Raw genomic sequence first — 27,911 nt, 5'->3', positions numbered from 1 at the left:
TTATTTCTCTTCATTTTTTAATATTTTTTTTTATTCAAAAAGAGCCAGTTCCAGTGTGTTTACTAGAAATTAACATGGAGAACAACTTCACAATCCAGCCATCAGGTTTGTTTTTTTTTGTTTGCACTGCACACTTTAGGATGCTATTTAAGGTAACATTATCATATTCATCTATAACCAACAGAAGAGAAGACAAGACGGCAATTAAAATCACTTGATGGGGGGGGAAATCTCCAAGTCATGTCACCAACACAGGAACCAAATTATTCAGAGCTGCTGCTAAAATCGAACAGAAATGGAAGAGAGAGAAGAAGAAGTGTGAACTGAAGAGCAGCCGAACTCTTCTGAAAGACTTTGTTTTTTTTTATTAATCTCTTTACGCAGCGTGTTTGACTATCAGCTGTTCTGCCAGGGCGGGAGTTTGACGTCACGCCAATAAAGTAGAGTCGCATCTAAACTCGGTGGTCGAGTTCCCACACGGGATGCTGCTGTCAAAACCTCTCAACTAGTTTCTAATCCGCGAACATCTCTGGGAAAGTCATGGCTGCGTGGAAGGCCTGTGTATATTTAAGATAATAATCTTGACACTGACTTTGTTAACTACAGTTTCTCTGAAGCGTATGTCAGCATAAACCCCACTTGACTGTTCTGCATATTATTTTGTGCTACATTGCATTTTTATATTTCATTTTTCAGGACTTTCAAGTCGGAGATCTGCTCGAGACTCTCAAAGTCTGTTTGCCCAGAAAGCTTGTGGAAGCTGAGAATATATTTTTCATAAGGAGGCAAATTAAATCAGGTCCAAACATTTTATTTAAATGCAGGTTTCTTGTAAGCGCTGACGTCAGAAAAAACAAACATCTACAACACAAGAAGCCCCTGATTCTTCCTTCTCTAACCTGCGGAGGTCCGTTTATAATCTTGCATGTATTACTGGAATTGTAATAATCATTACTATTGTTCAGTATTAATTTCGTCTACCAATTCTATTTTTTAAAAGTACTTGACGTCACATTGTAACATGAGATCAATTACATATAATCTATACACTGTATGTGCTGTAAACAGAATATATATATATATTTTTTGCACAGTGGAAAATTACATGTGGCAGATTGTTACCTGTCAAAAAACAAATCATGACAGATGCAGGTTGTGAATGTTTGTTAACATGTTCAGATTTGTATCACAGTTATATTAAACATGTGCAGTGACAGAAGCAGCATCTTAAGAACAGCTGAGCCAACGACTTAAATCAGAATGCTAACACACACATGTTTAACACCTCACTTTAGCATGTTAGCATTAGTGCTAATTAGCACCAATCAAGAAGCACATCTGAGGCTCAAAGGAATTTTATTACTTTTGCAGACACTTGGTAAAAAAAACCCCCAAAGTACTGGATAAACAGATGTTTAAAAAAGGATTGAAGTTTTTACAAATCATCTTCTGGGGACCGTGAATGTCCGAAACCAAATTTACTGGCAGTTCACGCAATCGTTTACGAGATCTTTTCAATTAAAGAAAGTCAACCTCGTGGTGACGCTGCAGGAAAAGTCAGGGGATGATGAAAATTTGGTAGGATGCATCATCTGGGAACCACGAATGTCTGAGGAACATCAACAGTTATAGATATTCCTAATGAGGAGCAAAGTGTTGGACCAACCTGCACTGTTTATAAACTGATTACGTCGGATTTAAGTCGAGGAAACTATTACATTTAATGTTCTAAATAAAGTTGTACAAGCTAATTGTAAGTGTGCAGGCCAACAATGTGAAATCCCAAAAGCTATTCAGCTTGTTTGGCTAAAAAAATTGATTAGAAATATTCTGAGATCTTCGTTTAATCCGGTCACAGATGTGTTTGTTTCACCCCAATCTTAATATGCTGCATGTCAACACTGCTGCGTACACACATGCACTTTTAATTACACACGGCAACATGTGATACAAATATGCTTCTTCAGATATTTCAGCTACAGAATAAATTATTTTTACTTGACAGTTTTGATTCCGGGTTGTTGTCAAATAATCCTAATTAGACGTTAGGCGTTAAACTGAAGGGCAAAATGAAAACTGCTGCAGAAAAAGCAACATCGCAGTTTTAAGGAAGCGCACTGAGCGATGAGACGGGCCTTTAAAAACAGTTTACTGCTACATTTGTCTGTTTTCTTTCTATCATGCTTGTAGAGGAAGACCATCGAGAGGAGCTACAGATCCTACGTTTGTGCACACGATCAATCTGAGATTAATACGCTGCGACGAGGCGGCACGAAGAAGCTTGGATTGAATTTTGGAACGAATGTAAAGCTGGTTCTTCTGTACGTCGAGCCCAGTTTCTACCAGCCACCTTTAGCGATGTTCTCCGACTTTGCATCGGCTAGAACGTGACGTACAAAAAGAAAAAAAAAAAAGTCTTTGTGATATAGCAGCATTGTATTAGTCACAGTGCATGAAGGTAAAAACGTCGTCTAAATACAGGGACCGGGTTACTACAATATGAAAATATTACATTTGCTCGAGAGGAACAGTCCGTTATGAAAAGGAGGAGGGCGACAGAAGAGCATCACAGGTTAGATAACATGAGTTCTCGGGTCTCTGGAGGTCGGACGGTGGGGCGGAACAGCACGGCGTTACTATGAGAGTCATACCTGAAGAGTTCTTACCCCCTTTGTTAGGAAGGAAGGAGGTGATCTGCTTTTTGTTTTTTCTTGAATCGTTGCATCATCGTCGTCGTTGAATCCGCGTCCTTCAGTTGAATATTTGGTACAAGGAAATGTTGTTTTTTTTTTAAAATGAGCAAGAAAATACAAACAGGAATAATTAAGTTGCCACAAATAAGCACGGATATACAACGTTCCTGGAAAAAGTTATCGTACATACAAGAAACAACGGTTCCTCTTTTTTTTTTTTTTTCAACAGAAGGTTTTTGTACACACACACACACACACACACACTGACGCTCACGGAGACACTGGCCCTTCAGTTTGTGTGAGATAAAGAGAAAATGTTCCTTTCGGCGCGTCTCTGACGTTGAGTACAAACGACTGAGGTCAGCGTTGACACGGCAAGAAGCCCGCACAGCGCGGACTTAAAAGAAATCGCTCCGACAGCCATTTTGCATATAAAGTCTGTATAAAAACAAATCATGGAGCGTCAGCAACAGGCCCTCTGCAAAAGGTTAATCCTACACCTACTGTGAGCGGAGAGACCGGAGAAGTGAACAGCATGTTTGGTTGAAGTCTCTCCAGCTTGAAAAGAAAAAGGCGAGAGGTACAAACAGGATGTGGACCCTCGTTTACTGAGGTCTGATAACAAGTGGAACTGAAACCTGTCCTTATCGTCGCTGCAGAGGTGGAAGATGTCGTTCTGCCCTGAACGGCCTTTCGTACAAAACAAAGATTCATGTAAAAAAAACAGTATGTGCATAACCGACATGATGAAGAAGTTTGACTGTAGAAAAATATATAGCCTATATCAAAGTCACTTAGCCAGAAAATAAATCCAACCAGCAAGAAGTCAGGATCGTTTTACAAAGTCGAGGAGCGAACGACACACGGCTGAACTGAACTGAAGGCATTTTGGTTGTAGAAACTTGTCACAGGGCGTTTTTCTTTAAGTTTAAATCTGGGAAAAGGGGGCGACTCGGGTTCAAATATGACAAGAAGTTAAAAAGAAACACTAACAAAGCTTGGACGTTATATTCACTCTCCGTACTTTAAATTTGTTTGGGTTTTTTCTGGACACGAGCGACTTCTGTACGTTCCCTCTTTAAAGGGCAGCTCCACTAATGTCGCACATTAAAAAGTTGTATCTGTTTATCTCTTGTGTCAGCGGAGGAAGCTGCATTTAATTTGATGAACTGCCTCCAGTGATGTCGCTCAGTGGCTAAGTTGCATTGTGGGTAATGTAGGCACCGGTTGTACACCTCAACACGCCGGTCAAGCAGCTCCAACAGCTCAGGAACATCATGACGTCACAGTGCATTTAAACTCTGACTGTTTGGATATCAAACGTCATCACTTCATTATTTTATCTTATTAGACATTTGTGTAAAATTGTATCATGGTTATCATATTAACTCTTGAGTTATGGCTAAAATATTAAATCCACCAAAATCCTTAAGTCAAAGTTTCTATCAAATTTGGAGAAATGACCTCAGTGCGCGAGATAATGGGGCGCCATGAGGTCTCAGTGACCTTTGACCTTTTGGCCACCAAAGTCTGGTCGGTTCATCCGGCTGTGGCTGCCGCCGGCGTGGAGGCATTAAAATGCGACATCCAATTTGAAAATCTTGTTTAAAAACTGTCAGGTTAGTGTGCAGTGAGTCGGTCGACTAGTGGAATACTTCCTGGTGCCTACATTACCCACAATTCAACGTAGTGCCATGAGTGACATCACTGGAGCAGCTTCTTTCTCCATTCTTCACATCTGCTTCAAAACTGTAAACACACTTTAATGTGTAAAACTGGTGGAGTGGCCCTTTAACCCAAAGTGTGTCAAATGATCGTTAATCAATAACATATGTGTGCCTGTCGCTGGACCATCAGGGTCCCTGTCAGACTGCACAACCAGTTATTTAAAAGAAAAATACACAGATAAGTTAAAACAATAAGCGTCCCCTCTTCTTTCACCTTCTTTTGCATAAAGGAACTGAATTATTCTCCACACGTTCGTCATATTTGACCCAGTTTAACGACCGATTCCACCGCAGCAAAAACATTTTCCTCTGTTGCAAACGCTCAAGTCGTAAAATGACTGCATGTTATCAAAAGTGTGTTATGGTGTCAGCGTAGAAAATGTGCAAAATAACTCTCATCTTTAGCTCACAGATTAGAAAACGTCAATTTTGCTGATATAATATGCAGTTTGAGCAGGAAGTTATGAAGCTCTGCGAGTCTAATAGTGTTTTTCGTGGAGTTTATAGCCCCGATTTTATGAGCTGCACAACACAGAAGGCAATCTGCTCTGACCTTGTGCATTATAATTGATTTATGGGCCTCTCGTGGGAACAGTTTGGTAACTGCTCTGTCATAAAAACACACTTTTAAACAGCCCCATATTTAATAAATTCCAAAGCCCTGTTGTGTTTTTTTTCTTTCTTTTTTGCCGACCCAGAAGATTAACTGTGCAGATTGGCTGAACCTACAACTGGGACTCAAGGCCTCGACCACATAACTGTACGAAAGAAAGAATTCACAGTGAATCACGTCACTTTCTCCGATCAAAACAAAAGCCTTCGTAATAAAACATGCATAGTCAACCAGGGGCACAGTTAAGAAGATCAGTAAGGATAATAAGGCAAAGGAACATTAATCAGCTACGAAATCACCATCTATTCTCTCCTTCACATATTAAAGTAACTAAATATAAAGTAGATTTTGGCTTTAAGAGTGTTTGTGACAAAGGGAAGATACTGTACGCTGTATACGTTTTTCAAATTGGTTCTTGGTTCTCAAATAAAACTTAGGATGTTAAAAACCACATACGCAAGTCAAGAAATCAAGAATTATATAACAATTCCCACAATTAAGGAGGATGTTAAATGTGGCGTCTTTACTGCCACCGTGTCGTAAAATCGAGCCACCGTGTGCTCTTTAAATTGAAGAAACATCCGTCTGTGCGCCATGAAACAGTGTAAAAATTAATAAAAAAATAACGCATTTCTCTTACGAATTAACCTCAAAATAAAAAGTGCACAGTTGAGGGAAGGTCTGTTTGTTTTAAAGCACATTATAAGAACACCTGCCGACTCCACACCTGGAGTCAAACATCCTGGAAATCATAAAAAATAAAAGCATTAAAAAAACCTCTGGAATAACTGTTGAGTTGTTTGTTTGTGTTCAGAATGAGCTTACGTCAGTGTGTTCACCTGCGTATTAACGCGTTGTACTTCTTAGGACACATTTACACCGATTGATAACAGCTGTACTTTGCATTTTTGTTACTCACAACACGTCACACATGAGAGGTTTTTAACTGCAAAGCTCTTGGATTATTAACACACAGGCTGCTGCACTGAAATAAAACCATTCTTACACATTTCCATAATCCGCTCGTCCCCTTTTTTGTGATAAGTTTCCAGGTAAATGCTACTCAATGCTACCGACTAGGTCCGTGCTTCTCTATTGCACAGTTCTCACATAAACATGATCATATTAACCCAAAAAAAAAAACAGTGACTGAGGTCTGTGCGACAGATTCTTTCTCATCGTTGGCGATACTGAAAAACAAACGCATGGGAGGTAAAGTGCATTGTGTTGTAATAACCTGTGTGTTGCTACATGTGGCGGCGTTGGAGATGAAGTAGGTACGTTCCATTTTTTTTTTTTGCGTTACCGTTCTGCATGCATTTTTAACGACTAATGGCAGCAAAGTCACTGTGTGTTTGTGTGTTTGTGGCTGAATGTAAACGACGGGGAAACGAAGCGGAAGAACCATCAGAATACAACAAAAGAGATATCTGAGAGTGATGTTAGGTCTATACAAAATATTGGCACATTATCTTATAAACAGTGTACTGGATGATGGTCACGTTGTCTAAGAGTTAACGACCTAAACAACAGAAGCATCCAGTCTTTTGTCTCGTGTTTCACAGTATTAAAAGTGCACTAAATGCCCTTCGTTTTCCCAATCGTAATATTCCTCGTCACGGCTGCACTCTCACGTTAATGCCACTTTAATCTCTCCTCGTTAGCGCTCTCAGCCCTGACCTTTTTTCTCACACCTGCGTCTCCACACCGTTAAGTTTAGGCATCAGGATACGAGGAGTCACCCCGGAGTTGAGGTCCCTCTCGAACTCCAAAAGCTGGCCCATGAAGTTTAGATTCGGGGACACCACGGGACGACGGCTCCTCACGTATTTGTAGGCATCTGTCATTGTCATGAGGGTGTGCTTCATAAGATAGGCGATGACAATGGTTGCAGAACGGGACACGCCCGCCTGGCAGTGTACCAACACTCCCTGTCCACTCTGATATGCCTCCTCTGGGGAAGAGAACAACAAAACAAATGAGCTCAATTTAGCTGAATTCAAGGACTAAACAACTGTCTCAATGCTACATGGTGGCTGGCTGTGAATACAGAAAGTACATCCTGCAGAATTAAGACAGTTTACAACATATTCCTACATTATTTCAGACAGTCGCTATATAAACTTGTCTGAAGGTGAATCTCTTCTACCTTCAGTGTGGGCGACATGAGCAGGTTCTATAATTAACCTCAGTAGTCGGGAACACAACAGGCAGCAGCTTTGGAACGGAACGAAACTCACTGCTACATACCCCAAAGATATAAAAGGTAGCACACACACAACCAAATCTTCAGGACTTCCAATTTCACGTACTTAGTCTGGCCATGTAAACCAACATGCAACCCCAAGTTACATTCCGTCTAAGGCACCTTTCAACAACTCCAAAGCCTCCAAACATCAAATAATCTGTATTTGCAATTGGAATATAAAATATGGTAGTTAAACAAGCTGCCAGTCAACGATTTGGAGGTATATATTAACCTCTTAATGAACGCCCCCATTTTAAGGTTCTTTTTCCAAAATGACATACCGAAATTAAAAGCACGACAGCTCCCACATAGTTTGAGACTCAGGGATGTGCTTGGAAAGGTAACACCCTCAAGTTTTTTGTGTGATTCTATGACATATTGACACAGAATTACAGAGGTTGGAACACAGGTTTTGGTTTCCGTCCAAAAACAAGGGTGTTCCTATGTTGGAACGGTGTTCCTTAAGGGGTTAACTGATTGCTAACCAGGGGTGCATCTAGAAATGTTTTATTTCGAGGGGCCAGAAGGGGCCAATGAAACTCTTGGGGTGGGGGGCTTTAACAGCTAGGTTAGCCCAGGTGACTGTACGCAACACACAAGTCTCAGCTCCAAACAACACCCAGGTGTTTCCATCCAAGACACATCTATTGGTGGCTAGCTAGCAGCTAAGGAAACACAAACACTGTTTGGGTTACCGTGAGGTGTATTACTCTCCTCACACCTACCGCCACTTCACCAAGCCAATATGTTGTGGACTACTCTCTACACTGGACTGACTCTACAGCATACCGTCACAAATACTACGATATATCAGAATCTCACCAATGAACTCAAAAACCTCCTCAAAGTACTGCCGGAGGTTTTGCTTGCTGTTATCGGTGGCCGGCAGCCTTTTGTAGCGCAGTCCAGAGTTGACGTGGTAGAGGGGCAGGTGTGTCGTCACGTTGACCACGTAGCCGATGTTGAGGCGCAGCAGCAGGTCCAGGTCTTGGGCGTCTCTCTCGTTCCCCAGGAACAGGAAGGGCAGGATGGGACTGATGACGGCGTTCTCCGCATCAGGAGTCATCACACTCTCATCGGACAGAGAAGCCGGCAATGAAGAAGAGAGCGGCAGGGAAAGGTGCACTGGAAGAAGACGGGAGAGATAAACATGTGTAGAAACATCGCCTGTCGTGTGTGAGGACAGTTACATGCAAATAATAAATCGCCAATGAAATCACTGATTCAAAGGGGGGTTATGTTAGTCTGGAAGCTAAATAGCTGTGTTTTTTTTTTTGGCTTTGAAGCAGTCAGGACCATTAGCACTTGCTACAACATCTTGCTGAATGTGGCTGCATCTGTTTAAACCACACGGCAAAATTATTTAACACGTCAAGAGGAGCGGGCTCAGAATCATGACAGCATATGCCAAACACAGACGGGCTGCACTCCCTAAAAGGAACACCAGTCGCACATTGAAACCAACAGGGATCTTTTGATGGACAACTGTGTTGTATAAGGGGGTTGAAAAATACAGCTAAATGACATTCAACCCAAGATGACCCAGCATTATGTCAGTGATTGCAGTGGAAAATAACCTACTTCTACTGTAGATATTATAATATATTCTACCACTTGCACAGGTGAACTGTAAGCATGTCTTACTTCTGCTGTTCTCCTCATCTTGCTCTCTGTTCAGAGAGTTGAGAGCCAGGTGAAGTGACTGGGCCGACGGCAGAGAATGTCCTCCCTCCCTGTCTCTCTGCCAGGGTTTGGGTTTGATGAGTGTGCTCGGGGCGGACGGCGGAGGTGAGAAGGACACAGGTGATGGTGGGGAGGCAGAGCGGGGAGAAGGGGAATGTGGATATGCTGCATCTCCGTCTTGCTCAGAACCGTCGCCCATCCCTACATCGTCGCCTTTATTCAAGAGCCTCTTCAACGAGCTCCGGCCATCGTCGTACCCAGATGACCTGTGGCCCATAAAATCGAGGGCGGCCATTTTCCCCTGCTGAAGCCGCCTTCGTCCAGCATGGTCTGTTAGCTGAGGCTGCGTGTATTCCTGGAGGTTTTGACAGTCCAGAAGGACGAGGCCTGTTCCGTTACTGCCATTTTGGGCCTGGCTTGCGCAGCTCTTCCCCACTCCTCCTCCCATCCCGGCACAGTGATTCTTTTGGGCTTTGGAATGGGTCATCTTCTTGGCCAGTTCTTCGGGCCAGATAGTGCGCACGCTGTAGTCATCATCATCAGCTTGGTACATACCCATCTGATGACCTGCTCCTACGCCTCTTCCCGGGGGTTTGCCTCGGCGAGGGTTGAATGTCACCACTATGGGGTCGCTGCTGCAGTAGCTGCAGGTGGAGCTGCCTGTCTGAGAGGCTTTGGGGTTGCAGCCCGTGACGCAGCTCTGAATTGCCCGGAGAGGTGCCGAGGAGGCTAGTGGGGCACAGGGCAGGCATCCTCCTACCAGTTTTTTGCGAAGGATAGCAGGACTCTCGAAGTTCCCGGCCTCACCAGAGCAGGAGGCACAGCGGAGAGGTTTGAACAGGGTTGCTCGGCAGTCAGACACAGTGCTGTTAGAGGAGGAGGTGTTGGAGGTGGAGGCGGTGGAAAGACACCCACCCAGATTTCTGAGGCCCATTTCTTTGCTTCCTTTCTTCACTGCTCCGACATTGTGACCACAGGAGAACGAGGTGGACGAGCTTCCTCCACCTCCTTGGCAGCTTGCTGAATGGCTCTTACACCCTCTGCATCTTACCAACCTCCAGCAGCCGCAACTGAACGGGTGGGTGCAGTCGATGGTGCAGGTGTGGTCAGGGCTGGGGAACCCTCCGGCGTGGGAGGAGCAGGGGGAGAGGGGTAGACCATGAAGGATGTGAGGGCGGTGATCCCTGTTGCGGGACGTGTGCGGCTGGCTGAGTTGCTGGAAGGAGATCGGGACATGGGAGGGTTGGGAGGGAGGGGAAGAGGAGTAGTTGGAGTTTAGGATGGCAGCATGAGGCACGGGGACGGAGTTGTGGTGGTAGGGAAGACTATGACTATTATGGCTTTGATGGACAGTTCCCAGTTTGGAATTCTTTCTGTGACCTAGAGAGGGAAATTCTTGGTCGGTTCTGTTAAGAAAACTGGTGTTTTCCTTTTCCCTTTCACTCCTGAACTTATGCTGCTGTGCCTGAGCGGGGACGAATTGTAGGACGCCTCCGGGGGAAGACGTCAGCTGACTGTAGCGACTTCGCTGCGACTTGTGTTCGGCTCCACCTGGCCTCCCTGCAGTTCCAGTTTTTCTCTCACATTGTCCTTGATCCGACTGTGTAGAGACACATTTTCCTTTGCCACCTTTAACACTTCCGCTGCGTCCTAACGAGTTGCTGAATCCTCCTCCACGTCCTCCTTTGTCCACTGTCACCCTGATATCAATAGTATGAGTGTGGGAGGGGAGCCGTGGGCCGAGAGTTACTGTGCCATTGCTGTGGCAGTGGCTAGGGATGTGTCGGACACCCGCTGGGATGACAGGCTGGTCGGCCTTGAATTTCTGCACGCGGGAGGATCTGCGCTTGCATTCCAGAGTCAGAGATTTACAGGAGGGTGAGTAGAAATGGGACTGAGAAGGGTGGAGATGGGGAGGGTGGGCGACGTGTCCATTGGAAGAGGCTGATATCTGAGAGGAGTGCTGCGGGATGGTTTGCGGAGAAGCCTCACAGAGGACTAAGTTTTTAGGGCGCTGAATGACCACTATGCGCTCATCAAGAGGCAGGGGAGGCATCTGGGTTTATGCAAAGCTGTCCGATAAAGAGGGAGACAGACAGAAAAGAGAGAAAGTCAGGAAATTACTTTAATCTGACAAACACAGGAAATGTGGGTTGTACTTTACATTCCAGTAGTTTAAACTCAGACACACGCAGAATGCTGCAGCTATTATATATTTATACCATGTAGCGCTTACACAAAATGTGAGCTTTATTCTGTTTTTATTTCAAGATTGATGATCAGTTATTTTGTGAAATGTAAAGTAAAACCCCCAAAATCCAACTACAAGAATGACAGCACATGTTGACCACAAGAAAACAATACATTTGTTTATGTTTTGCACATTTTCCAAGTCATCTCCAGGGTGTCTTTTTACAAAACATACACAGAATATACGAAAAACCAACAATGTTGCATCTCAACATCTCGCACTTTATTTCCTTTCACATGTGCTGAAAATGAAAGGAGAAATTGAACACCCACTGCGGCGCATGTTTCATTGTGATGGATAACACTGTAGTGATTCCAAATCCATTTAAAAACATGCACATCGCAGTCTGTGACCTGCTTATACCACGGCCACTCCCCAGGCATGTAATGCTCATCTTCATTTCTAGGAGTTTGACATTTAAATGTAAACTATTTACAAGTAATATCATGGTACAAAACAGCGTACCTGTTTGATGTTAGCAGCTAATAATCCCAACTAATCCTAATGGCAGTGAGAAGTCCAAAAAAAGCGGCATCGAATGACTTTCACCCGTCTGATGTGTCCTCATTCTTAGCGAGACACATCGAGTCACGTGATATAATAAGCCGACTCAAGTCATGGCTAAATATACTGTGAAACATAGCTGTCAGTTGCATGTTCGCCGCTCTATAATGATGCCAAAGCTTGCAGTTAAGCCACAAATGCACATACGAAAGCCTCTCTGATGTGTACGTGCTACGTAAAATGGAATAAATTGGGATGTACTGCTTGTTTTGGACCTCAGACTAAGCTAATGGCACAGCCGGCGTCTTCACTCTAAAGCCTGTTTAATGCTGGAGAACTGCGTGATTGTCTGAAATGAAACACTTTATCTCTCCGAGCCATCCAAGTCCATTCACTCACTCATTCAGCCTCCGGGATAAACTAAATCAACAGACTCCTTTGGGCCAATTAGAAAAATGAGCATTTTTTTTTCCAGGCCGTGGTATAAACAGAAGGTCACCACACACACAATGATACAACTCGGCTGGAGAGAACGTTTTCTCACCATGACACAGCAAAAAGAGATTAACTGACTGTAGCTTATAAATATGCACTTTGTAGTAAAAACACATATATAGAGGAGCTTTTTTATTTGTCTCATTAAATTGCCTTTTCTGATGGATGCTGTAAATTAACAGGCTGGTACGTAAAACTTTAGGACTTAAGAAACTTAAAGTTGTATATTAATTCGGTACATTTATTATACGGCCGCTCTGAAACGTTAAGATGACAAATTATTGTTGTTAAAGTGAAAATCCTCCCTGTGATACACACACACACACGGTTAAATACAAATCCTCCTGAGGTGTTCGTGCACACAGGAGTTGTTTGGTTGATGAAGCACTTTAATTTACTTTTTGCCTCCACTGGTGGCGTCGCTGTAGGCGCGGCGGGTCAGCTGTTAGCATGCTAATGTTGGCATTGAGCTCAAGGTACAGCTGAGTCGTCGAGGTGCAGACGTCTGTTTGAAGGAGAGACGTGTGATTTATTTTACTGCAGACGTGACAAATATTCATTCTTCTTTGCATCTCAGCCTCGTGTTTGATGTCTTTTTTCCTCGTGTGATCGTAACAAGTAAACTGATGATCCACCTGCAATTAGCACACCAGAACTCAAGGGTTTTACCTTTTGATGTGTTAGATCAGGAGGTTATATTTTTAGCCACGGCTCTCGGCACGGCAGCGTTGCCTGTCAGCAGCTCCGTCCACCACCGGACTGACGCATTTCAGGAACTAATTGGTGGTTTGCCGTGACATTTTGTACAGACGCTCGAGATGCCCGGAGGATGAATTCTCCTCCAGTGCGAGCACCAGATTGACATTTTTTTAATTTTGGGGGATGAATTGTTTTTTACTTTGGCGACGCCTTAGCTTTCAAAATGTTGTTATCCTATATTTAAGTTTAGCTGCTGCACTTTGTGTTTAGCACAGAAGTTAACATGCTAACACCTTAGAGGCTACACACTTACTATTATTGGATTATTTTACCCAAAAATGGAAATTCCTTAATTATCTACTGTACTACTGTGTATCCCCGTGCTGATTGAAAAGTTATACGATATTTCTTAGTCCACAAAACATTTCTTGAGCAAAAAAAGGTGTTTCAGCATTCTTTTAAACAACTGTAAAAGATGGGGACTTGTTTTAATGTGATAATTAACAACCAAAAATAAACATAAAATGGATTTTGAAAACGTTATTTACACCCTTGATGCACTTCCGACAGGGTAATGAGCAAATGCTTTCAGCTTAGCGGCTACAGTGAAGATTTTGGCTTTAAAAAAAATTTAAATAACTTTTTTTAATCACAATTTTGGAATCTCACCCATTTTTCAGTTGGTTGTGAGAATGCTGCGATGCTTTTTGGCCGTGAAGCTCCAGAAATGATCTGACTTTTCCATCAGCGTGTTGGTTAATTGGTCAGTTTTTGGTCAGTGGTCAGTAAATATTACTATATGACAACATATTTTTCACGCTCTAGTTATATCTAGCCATGCGGATAATTTATTTCTCCAGGATTTTGAGGGATCCACAATCTTTCTGCCGTCACCCAAAATAGAAATGAATACAATTATTTTGCGGCGCTCTCGGCAGCGCTGAGCTCTAAAAGCCCCAAAGACGTCTTGGTGAATAATGTTTTTCTGGGACTATTTTCTACCAAAGAAGCGATCGAAATCATTTTCTTTGCTAAGGTATTAAGGTAGATGTTACAGAGAAAGATATCTAACAAGTAAAATAGGATCGATCTACGTGGCTACAAACGTAAGTGAGAAAGTATGTTTTTGATGTATTTAGATAAAGAAACTTTTTCAAACGCCTCAATAGATGAACGTAGAAATGTACCAGCCTCCAGTAACATTGTTCAACAAACAACCTAGCCTTTAACTGCCACATACATCACATATAAGTGTTTGTTAAGGTGGATTTTCATTTTCAAACCCTTCAAGTCATATTTATCCAGAATCTCTCAGGGGAGAGGAAGAACCAGAGATTCACAGGGAGGAACAGAAAGCAGAGGAAGACACCGTCCGACGGAAACAAAGTGGAAGGAGAGAGAAAATACAGGGGGGACAGATTATAACGTGACACTGTTGAAGAAGCACAGACTTCAGGGGAGGAAGGGGGCACGTCAGAAATAATCTGGGGACGCCTTCAGGTCCCGACACAACACAGATACCGACCCATGGAGGAAGCGAACCGCGCTCCAGCGTCCCCATGCTCAAATCCACGCACAGAGTCTGGTGACGGGATCCTCATCTCTGTTTTTTTTTTTTCCTTTTTCAGCCTTGCCTGTGGTGGTGGAGGGGGGGTGGAGGGTTACATTGACCCAGTTTTATCATGGTGGAAGTCACTATCACTCTGATCACTTTTCTCTCACACACACTGTAAACTGCAGGCCGGCTGCCGGCCTTTTCACTCACTCACAGTCACGGCGTCAGCAGAGAAAACTGAACCGAGGCACGGCAGCGATGCCTTTTGAAATATCAGCAGTGCGTATAAATAACAAAATATCATTCTCTACTTACTACACAGAAGCATTAGGAGACAATACACCATCTGACTGACCTGTAAACATATCTGTGTTGTGAAAATCTGACATTTTTAACAATTTCATGTTATTAAACTTAATATTTCCTTCTTTTACATTAACATGGCAACTGGTGTTAGTTTTCAGACTTTGATTTTACATAAAAACATCTATAATGCACCCATAAAATCTTTCGTGATGGTAAAAACTGAACTAGTGGTTCCCAACATTTTTAGGTTGGTGCTGTTTACAAAAAAATGGTGTCTGTTTGGAGCCCCGTATTTAATTTCAGACATCTTTGAGTTGTTAACAGTTCCACCAAACGCACCTTTCTGATTTTATTTAACTGTAACTATACTGAAGCCCTGCTGATGACTTTAGCTTCTCGACAAAATGTCGTAAAACAAAGTGTCGTACAGTCAGCTGGAAGCCCGATCAATATCTTTACGACACAGGGGCGGCCCCTGTGTCGTAAAGATATTGATCGGAAAAGTTGATGAAGCTGCTCTTAATATCTGTTCAGAATCATGCAGACCGACAGATTTGTACATCGGAAACTTTTGCATTGGACAGAAACCAAAAAACTCAAAAAACAAAATAAACACACTGTACATTTACATCTCTGCACCTGGATGCAGACAGCGACATGATTCACCTTAAAAACCCCCACGTGTAACTGCGCGTCTGCTGATCGGGAGGCTAATTGAAATTGTGGTTAATTAACTGTGTTTATGTGAAATCACTCCACTTGACTAGTCCCAATTAATCTGTCTTTTTCTAACGCGCTAATGGAGTCGGATGAAAGGCTGCGAGCGGCTCGCTCTGCCGACACACAACGCTGAGTGCTGTCGTGCGTTCGCTGCGACTGTCTTTTAAAAGCCAAACGGCACAAAATGCACAAAACTGTCAAATGGAGGAAGCTGTTGCTCGCATGATCAAAGACACAGACTCGTTCTTTTTTTGTGATTTGACAGCTTGTTTTTTTTTTTACAATAATGGCCGTCTTGTTAATAGCTTCAATTTCCAGATCCCAGATCAGCAGATCTGACAGCTGTGAACAACACAGAGCAGAGCAGACAAGAGGAAACAAGCTCAACGGTGACTAAGGAAAAATTAAGAAAATAACTCAATTTAGTGGCGCACACTGATGTCCCACGGACCATCAGACGATCTGTAAATGTCTTTGATATTGCGCACTACACCCAGGCACAATAATAAACTCCTACACCTTTTTGTAAGAATCACAGCCGAGTCTCAGGTGCACCGCTCGTATCCGTATGTGAGATTGCATAATACATCTGCTCAGCATACATGACTCCAGAGGACGACAGTAACGTGTGAATAAGTTATGAATCCTCCTTGGAGGAGAAGCTGAAGGCTGAACAGCCACCGAGACTCCTGTGAGAAATCTCCTCAACATCCGGCTGAGCAAACGAACGCCGCAGAGTGGATGAAGGCGCGGCGAGAGGCACATGTTAATGTGTGCGCATGATAAGGTCAACAGTGCATCAGCAGCACCAAACAAACCAAGAAAGAAACACACAAAAACAAAGGAGAAGAAAAGGAAGAAACAGAAAAAGAAGAAGCAGAAAAAGAAGGAGAGGAAGAACAACATGAAGAAGAAAAAGAGGGAGAAGAAGACAAGGAAGAAAAAGGAGAAGAAGATAAGAAGGAGAAGGACAAAAAGGGGAAGAAGGAGAAGAACAACAAAAAGAAGAAGAAGAAGGAGAAGGAGAATAAGGACAAGAAGAAGAGGAAGAAGAAGAAGAAAAGGAGGAAGAAGAAGGAGAATAAGGACAAGAGAAGAGGAAGAAGAAGAAGAAAAGGAGGAAGAAGAAGGAGAATAAGGACAAGCAGAAGAGGAAGAAGGAGAATAAGGACAAGAAGAAGAGGAAGAAGAAGGAGAAGGGGAAGAAGGAGAAGGAGAATAAGGACAAGAAGAAGAGGAAGAAGAAGGAGAAGGGGAAGAAGGAGAAGGAGAACAGAACAAAGATAACAGCTTTACCTCTCGCGGGCATGAGAGGCGTTTGACAGAAGAGAGCGGCGCTCATACTAATGTTGTTTTTTCCAGATGATTTAACGCTTTCCCAAACACCTGAGCAGAAAACCTGCAGCACAGCAAACACTTTGCCTCACACCTGTGACCTGCGCCGTGATAATAAAAACTCATTAATCGCGTCCTTAAAAGGAGAACAGGAAGCGAGCCGAGCGCCGGGGGAGGAATTAAAGCCGAAAGCAGACTATAAAGATTATCGCAGCGTAGGTTTTGGGCCGTGTGGTGTTTTCAGTACAGTCGGTCTCCAGCTGCAGAGTCGATGCAGTGAGGGGTTTTTTTTGTTGGGGGAACAAGCTGTTGAGGGGGCTGGTGGTGTTTTTTGGGAGCAGATGGCCGTCTGGCTGTGCAAGATTGATGGCGTTCCCTCTCTCTCTCTATCCACCCCGGCTGTATGCGGCTCCTTCATCAAAAAAAAAAGGCACCTGACAGCTAAAACAACCCACGCAAAGCTGAGCGGACGACGCCAGCAAAAAGAAAAAGCAGGCAGTGATGTGAGGATGTGCTGCTGAATTACCGTCCTCTGCTGCATGAGAGCACCGAACAGGTTTTTCTAGATTGTGGACGAAATTAGTCATCTGAGTCACTTGTTTTTTATCCAGAGGCTGATGTGCAGGCTGCTTCTGTCAGAGGACAATCCGCATCCCCACTTTTTTATTTTTCATTTTTTCTTGCTCGTGTTTTTCGCTTCGAGACGGCACAAAACGACAGAAAGGCCAGTCGGCTTCTCTCTTTATGTGGTGGTCCTCACACATAACCGAACTGACAGATGGAGACAAGAGCTAAGGGCGTAAAGAAGAGAACTCTAATGTTTGTGATAATAATAATAATAATGATAATAATGATAATGATAGCTTTGAGGGCGACACCGTTGGTGGTGCAGAGTCTGAAGGATGCACATCCACACACAGACTCAGGAGGTTTACAGGAGCTGCTGATGTGACTGAAAATCAATGAACAGGATTTTACACTCTGAGTACACAATGTCTGATCCTATCACATGAAAAGAACCAGTGATATTAAAGGAATAGTTTGACAAAATAAGGAAATACACTCTGTAACGGGCAATTTATTAGGAGCGGTGACTGTCTGGAACAAATCCTACAACCCAGAAATCAGTCAGCATCTTTGAACTCTCAGTTCCCTCGTCTTGATGTTAATCCGTTTTCATTTATACGCCTGAAATAAAGACTGCTGTGAACACACCGCTGAAGAGTTTTAGACGTTTTCTTCTACGACATTAAATATGTCAGTAAATACCAACGCCTGAGTTAGCCCGTCATTCACAAGCGGCAACATGAGACGTCTTTAAGCCGAACACGCAACTCGTCGACTCACAAGTTCGACTTTACCGGCTGCTAATGATTCTAACTCCGACTTTACAAGATGTAGATTAATCAGTTTACAGGAAAGTGTTTAGTTTTTGTCGAGGGCGCCAGGCCGATGCTACTTCCTGGTTAGCCTACAAGGACACATCATCCTCGTAGTCCACTATAGTCAAACTCAAAACTGTGACATCACATGTAAATTAACGAGCTCTAGAGCTTTAGACCTGTTTTCTGCCCACCTTCGGTCTTCATGCTAAGCTAAGCTAAGCTAACCGTTTCCTGGCTGTTTTTGAGCAGTATCAATCCTCTCAGCCAACTCTCAGTTCACAAGCAGATTTTCCTACTTGCTGAGCTATTCCTTTTAAAGGGACAGTGTGTAATATATCAAGTATTTAGCGCCATCTAGCTGTGAGGTTCTACACTGCAACACTCCTTTGCTCACCCCTCCCGTTCTGAAGACGTTGGAGACGTTCCGGAAGCTACGGTGGCCCTGACGGACAAAAAACTCATTTTCAAAATATGGACTCTTTCCCAACAGCGTAGAGGATTTCTACTGATTCAAGTAATGAGGTAAAGATGTAGTTAGTTATTGTTATTGTTGGTGACGAGCGCTTTTGCTGAGCTCCCTCTCAGTTTCGCAGTCAAGCTAGCTCTGAGCGAAAACGCGTTTAGCCTTATTACGTAGTACCACGTAGTGCTTTGTGTCCCTCTCGGCAGTCCATAGTTTTTCTAAAACTGGAAAGACATGGCGGCCTCCATAGAGCTTGCCCGTGCTATGTATATTCAGATAGGTAATTCTTCGCTCAGGAGGATAAGTCAGATTGTTGGCAGAGGTAATTGTACACCAATGAGGACTTACATATGAACGAAGACGTTGATTTGAGTTAATAAATTACTTAAATCGTTACACACTCTCCCTTTAAATTTGGATTAAAAAAAATAGATGTTTTCATTCTTTAAATGAACAAACAACCAAAAAGTAATCCACTACATCAGCCTTGCAGCAGACCGAGCCCTCTCAAGCTGGACTGCATGCTGAAACATATATTTATATACGTTTATATATGTTTATTATCTTTCTTTTACCAGCAAACAGCCAAACAGCCTGTGTGAGCTGTCTTGAGTCAGCTTCTTCTTTATAGTTAGCCTTTCATCATACTCAGATTTGTGCTGAGACACAAAACAGAATTAGGTAAATTATTGTAAAAGCTGCGAGGGGAATAAAAGAGTTTCCTTCACAGGCCTGCACAGATGTCGATATCAGAGAACAGGCTTTATTCACAAATCATCAGAGAGGAGCAGAAAATTATTAAACATTGAACATTATTAAACATTAAAGCGAGATCTGGCATCCAATTTTAACAAGCCAAAGCATCAGAACACAGACGCTCGGATGCTAAACACTAAAAAATACATTCGCTCTGTTGGTAGAATTCAATTCCAACACCAAATTGGGGTTAAAGTCATTTGAAATAAACACAAAGCGTCTTGACACGGGTGTCAAAGAAACATGTAGGGTCTCCCCTTCAACATCCAGCGGGGTGGAAATATTAATTGTAAGTGCAGCAGAACGCACAAACATGAATGATAATGACTTCAAAAGCACCCCGTACAGATGGCCGCTCGCCAATCTGGGAGAAAATCACATTTTAACGAGATATTCAACCTCTTACTTCTACAACGTGAGTCACTCAGTTACCAGCAGCAAGAACATGAGTCACAGTGAGCTCATATTCGTCTCAGTTTCATCATCGATTAACTGCTGCTGATTACCGTCATGATTAATCGATTAATGGTTTAGTTCATGAAATGTCATCAGAACTTCCCAGAGCCGAAACTGACGTCTTCAAATAGCTGATTTTGTCCAAACAACAATCTGAAAGCAGCAGATGTTTGAGATTTTTGTTTTAAAAATGACTAAAACGATTAAACATCTGTCAAAGTAGTTGGATTGACTAATTTTCCTATTGATTTACAGTTCTAGGATATCTACAGTATATTTATCTATATCTGTAATCTGGTCACAAAGCACTGAAAGAACATTTTTAAACATTCAGGCTCATTAAAATGTACAATAATTAATATTTAAAATCAATACAAACGTTGCTGTTTCACAAGATCTCAAGCATGTATTTAATGTTTACATGTCAACTGTTTCTATAATAACTTAACTTAACAACAAAATGTATAAAATGGTCACCTATTAAAGTCATAAGGGTTGGAATATTAATTGCTGCTATGTGTAGATGCCATTAGCTTGTTAGCCGTGCAGCTAGTGGTCCAGACTGGAGAATGGATGAGCCGTGGCTAACTGGTTAGCATGCTAGCTTTAACAGATATCTCTGCAACACACGCTACGGATGTCTGTCGGATAACATCAAAACTCCTGGAGAGGAAATTCAAACTCAGGATTTTAATATTTACAACAATATAGACGAAGAAATTATATATTTTTTCCCCATAACTGAATAAACAAGATGCTCTGAGAGGAAAATAAGGTCCCCAGAACACTGTTTGAAGCTAGAAAGATGGCAGGGTCCGCCACATGTATACAAAGTAAAGCAGTAGTAACTTGTGTTGTTTGAGTTGGTTGATTCAGTCGTGTAAACAAAGAGAGTTTGTTTATTAAGGCATAAAAAAAAAAATCAATGAGCTTCTGATTTCCTCCAAAACTACGTAGTGCACCTTTAAGTTGCCCTCGAGTGGAGTGAGACAGCAGAAGAAGAAAACAAAAGGATCACTCTGCATTGTAACAGCGACAGAAAGTGGAGTTAAGTCATCATGAGAGTTTAATCAGGATTACTTTACACGTCTAATGATGTCAGATTAACTCGGGACAAAAGGGAAATGACTCCTGCTGTGTGCGATGACTCGGCCGTGACTCAGCGCGTTTTGTCAACGATGCCGTTATAATAGTACAATAATGACACACGAGGACGAGCGACGTGTTGATTTACGTCACTGTCAAACCGTCTAAAATAACTGTAGATTGTCTTTTGGGGTAATTTTTTGGATTTTAAAACGCACGCATCTTTCGGGCTGACTGCTAATGCACGTTAGCATATTGCTGAATTTGCCTTTTTTTTTTTTAATAAATGTAATCTGCTTTGTTTCAGCGTCTCATCAGAGCTCGCACCACTACAGGCTGCTGAGGGGAAGTCAGAATAATCACATCACATAATCGCCACAGTCAGCGGACAGAAAGCGACGGCGCAAACCGGCCAATCGGAGGGCAGCATGAGACATTCAGACATTTTTTTTCTTTCCCTTTTACTATTCAGCTCAAGACAAATGCTTTTTTTTTAAGGATATAAAGCATCTAAAATCCCTTCACATGTTACATTTAATGATTTCATAGGTGAAGGAAAAAAAAAAGGGGATTGGTGGCACTTTGGCTGCAGGGCGGCAATTTGAAATCCTGACCATGAAGAATCTAATCTTTTAATGACGGAGCGAAGCTAATCAGCTACAGAAATCTCCTCTATCAGCTCCACCATTTCTATTAATGCCACAAAATTGTAAAGGTTAAAAAAGTAAGACCTCCAATTTAATACAGAAATCCAAAAAAAACGACTCTCCTAAAAATAGAGAGCCGAGAATAGAAACCGACAAAAGCAGCTTAGAGAAAAAGGTTTTGTGCTCGGCGGAGGATTTGAGCCCTCTGTCAAAAACAGATAAGAGGGAACAGTATTATGCCTTGAATATATTTTAAAACTCTTTGAAGACTTATCTCTCTTTAAAAAAAAAAAAAGAAAGAAAAGCGCACTGTCATGGTTAGTGATGACTCGGAAACGGCCAATCTGCCAAAATGCCAAATGTCAATGCAGCCGGACGCTCGCGCCAAAAGTGTTTTCTGTCACCACGACTGAATCTCACAAACAAACACAGACGTGGAGTAATAAACGTAATCACTGTACGAACGTGGTCTAATATTACACGCTGAAAGCTACACTGTGTATTCTGATCTCCAGTTTCTGCCCTCCTGAGACACGCAGGCGAGGGAATCAAGCACACACAGGTCCAGCTCTTTTTCAAAAATGTGTATCCGGGCCCAAAACCACCTTAAAGGGATATTCCGGTGTAAGTTTAATCCATGCATCCAATACATTGCAGTAAATGGATCCAAATATAAACCGCCACCAAAAAGCCACAAATAATGCTCAGAACAGCACCAAACTTCAGCAACAGTACAAATAGGGTCTCAGCACATAGTCCGGGGCATCTAACCTCCGCTAGCTTAGCTGGATTTCTATGTGGAAGCTAAAAACAGATTTCAACTCTCCTCCATCAGCTTCCGGGTCGGGGAAGTCCCGACGCGACGATTACCGAGTGCGGTTAGAAATGCTCAATTCCGTTCTTTTCCCTGTCCGCTCTCGATAATAACTGTTATAAACTGGCAGGTAAGACACATATGAACTTTGATTGCTTTTCCATGGAGTCATAATCATACATTTTCATCCATGAGCCGCGGAACTCTACTGCACTCGGTAATCGACTCGTCGGGACTTCCCGTCAACAGGAAGCTGCTGCAGAAGAGTGGTAAATTTAGTCAGCTTTTCAGTAGAAATCCAGCTAAGCTAGCGGAGGTTAGATGCCCCGGACTATGTGCTGAGACCCTATTTGTACTGTTGCTGAAGTTTGGTGCTGTTCTGAGCATTATTTGTGGCTTTTTGGTGGCGGTTTATATTTGGATCCATTTACTGCAGTGTGTTGTTGTCGTGCGGTCGTTTCTGAGGTTGATAAAACTCAGTAAATTAGCGGTCTGCTAACTTGATCTCTCGAGAGGGAGTCTAACACAGTTTCACGGTGTGTTAGACCATGGATTAAACACTGGAATATTCCTTTAACAGGAAAAAATAATTCTGTTGGACAGCGGTTTGCTCAACTCGAACAAAATAAATCAACAGCAACATCTGTTAGCAGTAACAACAGTCTGTTTCTATTCCCCCTCTGGATCTGACGCCAGACCATCTTCATATCCTTGAAAAAAAAACAAAAAGAAAGTATGACTGTGCATGAAAACAACAACAACACACGGAACAACAAGGAAGAAACCCCGAGGACGTCCCGGCGTCTCCCTCAGCACCACAGTCGGCCCGCAGCATCAACATCGAGAAGAAAAGGGACGCTTAATGAAATGATCATTATTAATGGTCGGAGTAATTGAGCTTTTTGTCTGAAGCGAACAAAAAAAAGCCCTCGCGACATGTTTTATTATTTCATATTTTAACATCGAGGAGCTTGTTGTGATCTCAGGAGGCCGACACACTAACACTCACTTACAGCAGCGTCTCGTCTCTTTAACAGGCAGTTTAGTTACACTGTGAAAAAAAAAAAGGGGGATTTGCTGGAAAAAACGCACTTCAATTGAAGCAAGTTTGTTGTTACTTGTGTGTTGCTAAGTGACAGTTTGGTGGGTTTTTTTGGTTGGCAAACGTTTCTTTTGGTTCAGTTTACAAATGGCTAACTTTAAAAACAATCACTACGATACTTTCCTTCTTGTCACTTCTCCGACCGGCATTTTTCCGCGGTAACAGGACGCTAATCCTCCTTCTCAGAGCCGATTGGTGCGGCGTATCATTCACACGTGAATATCTAGGTTGGCTACTATTATTATCCTGACTGCTTGTTCAGTTTACAAATGGCTAACTTTAAAAAAGAAACTGGGATTTTACCATCAATGATAAGTGCGATACCTTTCCAGAATTACTACCGCGTCTTGTCACGTCTCCGGGATGCCGATCCTCCTTCTCACAGCCGATTGGTGAATATCTAGGTTGGATACTTTGATTGAGTGAATACTACCAACACTATTATTATTCCAACTGCTGGATATCCATGAAGGGATGAAGGTTAGCACACACACCAGCTGTTTTTATACTGAGCAGCATGCCGGCAATTTGACCTAGCATTTTTGCAGCTCGGTCCGCAGATTTAGACAGAAGGCGGTAAATCGGGGTTTGTTGTGGTCCACCAGTATGACTCCTCGGAGGGAACACTTATTTCCACCTCCATTGCTGTAAACCCGAGCCGTCGATGTGCCGGCCCCTGCGTGAGATGGGCGGAGGTGTCGATGACGTGCACTGTTGTGCGACCCACAGCCGGGGAGTTTTAAAACCAGGAAACAGCTGATCACAGTAGTCAGTCCATCACTTCATCCGCAGACGTCAAGATGAGCAACTGGACAGCCGCTGAGATCCAGGAGATGCTAGCGTCTCCTCGGTCTCTGTAGCTGTCTTAGTTGTCCGCTTGTTGTTGTAGCGGCAAGCTACTAACGGTCGCTACTTTCAAATTAAAAGCCCCCCGCTAAGAACCCAGCTCTAAACTCCAATGGGGTGCAATGTAAAGCTCTTATTTTGAAGACAAATTCGTCCTGCTTCGCTGTTCACACCCAACTTTGTGCTTTACGTCACGTCACATGTTTACGCCAAGTGGCGGCTTTTTGGAAAAGAAGGAATATCACACCTCCTTTTTAGAAAGACAAGGCGGCACATTGCAGCCTTTACCTTGCTGCAAATGTGCCGCCTCTTCTATCTAACAGGGACTTCTCTCTTCTTCAGTACAGATCTTTAATTTCCCCAATTTATTCTGGCCATTTCTAACAAACATGCAAACATTTCCAAACATCAGAACGCCACCTTCATCTGCTTTGAATATTTACCTGTTGTAACATACACCTCTGGTTTATCACCCTTTTATAAAAACATACGGGAAGGAGCATCCATTCAACGATTAACTATTATTATTGCTCAGCCTGCTTAGCTAGCACATCTGACGCCTTAAAGGGAAACTGGTACGTCAGATGTTACGATAGTTTAGATCCGTGAGCGCCGGTAACATCAGCAATCACCGCTATTCGTTCACGTACGCAGATGACACACACATTTACACTGCATTAGTTACATGTAGCTCGCTGTATAATTAATGACAGATAGCTTTCTATCCCTGAATAATGCATCCGCTGTCTACCTGCTCCGTCTTATTCCTCAGCCATCAGAGACTCAGATCTCATCGTGCACCGGGCGAAAGAGACGTCACTGTTCGTCTGACGGATAAACAAACAGTCACGTCTCGGAGTTTTACTCTCTCTGACATGTGAAGACGACAACTCGGCCTTAAGTTAATGTGGCTTCGGGGCGTCATGATGGATATTTTTCATGAGTTTTGTTGACCGAGCTCAACCAGGAAACACAAAACAAGGACTCAAACTTCTTATTATCAGAAAATGATGTCATTCATCACTCAGCAGCGGTTTAGATCGACATCCCCATGAGTCATCCTTCTGTTTCACTCTAAATGGATTGATCCGGAGTTAATCAGTTTAGTGGGTTTTCTTTTTAAATCTTTGCAGTCATGTAGTCTGTAAGATCTCATGATACAGTCTGTCTCTCAGGGGGGAAGGATGAAACTCGATTGAATCCGTTCGGCACGTTGAAACATGACACCATCGCCCGATAATGGCTGCAGATGAGAACAGTGAGTCAACTCTTGACTGTCTACGGTATAAATCCAGGCCAGGAAATAACCAACATCTGACCTCAGAGCAGCTTCAAACTGTGAGCTGCATGATGAGTCTCAGTGGGGGCGGTCACTACGAGCCAACAGAACCAGAATAACATCCAGAACTCTGCTGGATTGGACGTCCAGGGGAGGGGGTTTTAATTAGAAGAGACGGATCTTGATTGACTGATTTGTTTGTGCCTGAACAAAACTAATTAAACAAACAAACAATTTCACAACATTTGGCGGACCCTGCCACCTCTCTAGCTCCAAACACCGTTCTTAGGAGCTCTTTCTTTATTGATAATGTGAATATTTACAATTATGAGTTTGGATTTCTTCCCCCGAACAACATACGACCCCTTTAAAAATGTTTTTCCACACGTCTCTGCATTTGCTAAAACACTGCAGCGACTCTTCTCTGTGTTACAAACACCTGCTGTCGTCTGATCACGGCTCTTTAATTTTTTTTTTTTGGCAGCTGAGTGTCAAAAACAAATCGTTGCGTTCAGCCGTCAGCACGCCGTGTGTTTGATTCAGCAGCCGGACGTCCATGACGGACGCATCCTCTGCACGTTCCTCCCTTTTTATCTGACGGGCAGTTGTGCACATCTGACTGACAAAACACTCACACTGTGCTGCACGGCGTCTCTGCAGAACCAAACCAGAATCACAGTTATTAATATTTACACTCTTCCTCTGCATTGTTGCTCTGCAGGGCCAGTGGTGGAAAATCTATGAGCGCTGCCGTCGCTAGATGGCGCACATCCTGATTTATCTGTATTTTTTATTTATTTTTAATCGCGTCTTTCGTTGCACATTCTTTGAATCTTTACCATGATGAGATGTGAAGCCGGTGTGTGTGTGTGTGTGTGTGTGTGTGTGTGTGTGTGTGCGACAGGGCCCCAGCCCAGCAGACAGCAGCAGCAGCAGCAGCAGGCCGGTCCGTCCACTCACTCTCTGTGATCCGGTTCTGGACGTGCAGCTCATCTGTTCGTCCCCACTCGGCTGCAGCACACGAATAAACCGCCTGCACGCTTTATTATTATTATTATTATTATTATTACCATCATGGCAGCAGTGAATAAAAAGCTTGACCTCCTTCGTGCAGCGCTGGGTGACACACGAGGATCCGCGCTCGGACGGATTTAACGCGTAAATGTTGCGGATTCAGAGGCTTCAGACGGAGGATGGAGGATTCAGAGCTGATGATGGAGGAGGTCGTGGTGGTGGAGGGGGGGAGAGTCACAGGCGACGGGCCGAGCGGAGCGACCACAACAATAAGTAACGACAGTGAAAAAGAAAAAGGTGACTTACATCAACAGCGGCAGTCCTGTAGTGAATCCATTATTCATGCGCAGCGGAGGACAGATCCTCGCGTCTGGAGCGACCCGACGCGTTGGTACGATCCAGATGTGTAACACCTTCCCTGCCTGCTGCTCTCCTCCATCTATTACTATTATTATTGTTAATATTTCTTAAAACAAAAGAAAGAAGCTGGTTTGGTCGGTAGACGCAGCAGCAGCTCTGCAGGAGTGTCACAGTGGACGGCAGGTAAATACAAACATGTCATCATCAGGAGTGCTTGTCTCACTCAGCGGGCGTCACGTCGGCGCGTGTGTCACTCTGAGCGGCGGTGCGCGTGTGAGGAGACACTGACGGGGGGAGGTGGGCTCTATTGTCTTCACTGTGGATGACATCATCCCAGACCAATGGCGAAACGCACGAGAGGAAGGGGCTCAGGGGCGAGCACGCAGCACGTGCGGGCTGGTGGGGAAGGAGGAAGAAGAGGAGGAGGAGGAGGGAGAGGAGGAGGTGCTCAAACAACAACACTGCAAAATAATAAAATAATAATAATAATGACGATGATAATAATAATAATAATAATAATAATAATAATAATAATAATAATAATAATGATGATGATGATGATAATATTAATAATAATTGTATTATTGTTATTATTATTAATAATAATAACAATAACGATAATAATGATATGGATAATAATAATAATAATATGGATCATAATAATAACGATGATGATGATGAAAATAAGGACTCAAATATATAATAATGATAATAACGATGGTGATGACGATAATAATCATCACAATGATCATAATAATGAGAATAATAATAATATTATTAACAATTATGATAATAATAATAATAATAATAATAATAATGACAGTACAGCAGGATATTTTAAATCACCTAGATCAAATATAAACATCTTAAAGAT

The 27,911-nt window shown here is 42.9% G+C and overlaps 1 protein-coding gene across 2 annotated transcripts; it reads right to left on the bottom strand.

Moving 5' to 3' along the window:
• Positions 1-27,349, bottom strand: LOC115593971 (dual specificity protein phosphatase 10). 2 transcript variants are annotated; one of them, XM_030437708.1, is made up of 4 exons: positions 26,984-27,349; positions 8,926-11,036; positions 8,104-8,406; positions 1-6,987 (listed from the first exon to the last, which is right to left on the bottom strand). In XM_030437708.1, exons 2-4 carry the CDS (start codon positions 11,018-11,020, stop codon positions 6,722-6,724), a joined length of 2,664 nt encoding a protein of 887 aa, XP_030293568.1. In that variant the 5' UTR covers positions 11,021-11,036; positions 26,984-27,349; the 3' UTR covers positions 1-6,721. The 2 variants fall into 2 exon arrangements, with proteins under 2 accessions (XP_030293568.1, XP_030293569.1); XM_030437709.1 differs by lacking the exon at positions 26,984-27,349 and adding an exon at positions 14,439-14,542.
• Positions 27,350-27,911: the final 562 nt, after the last annotated feature.

Source organism: Sparus aurata, chromosome 13, assembly GCF_900880675.1.
Source record: "Sparus aurata chromosome 13, fSpaAur1.1, whole genome shotgun sequence".
In the NCBI taxonomy this organism is placed as follows: Eukaryota; Metazoa; Chordata; class Actinopteri; order Spariformes; family Sparidae; genus Sparus; species Sparus aurata.
This window is presented reverse-complemented; position numbering and strand designations above follow the sequence as displayed.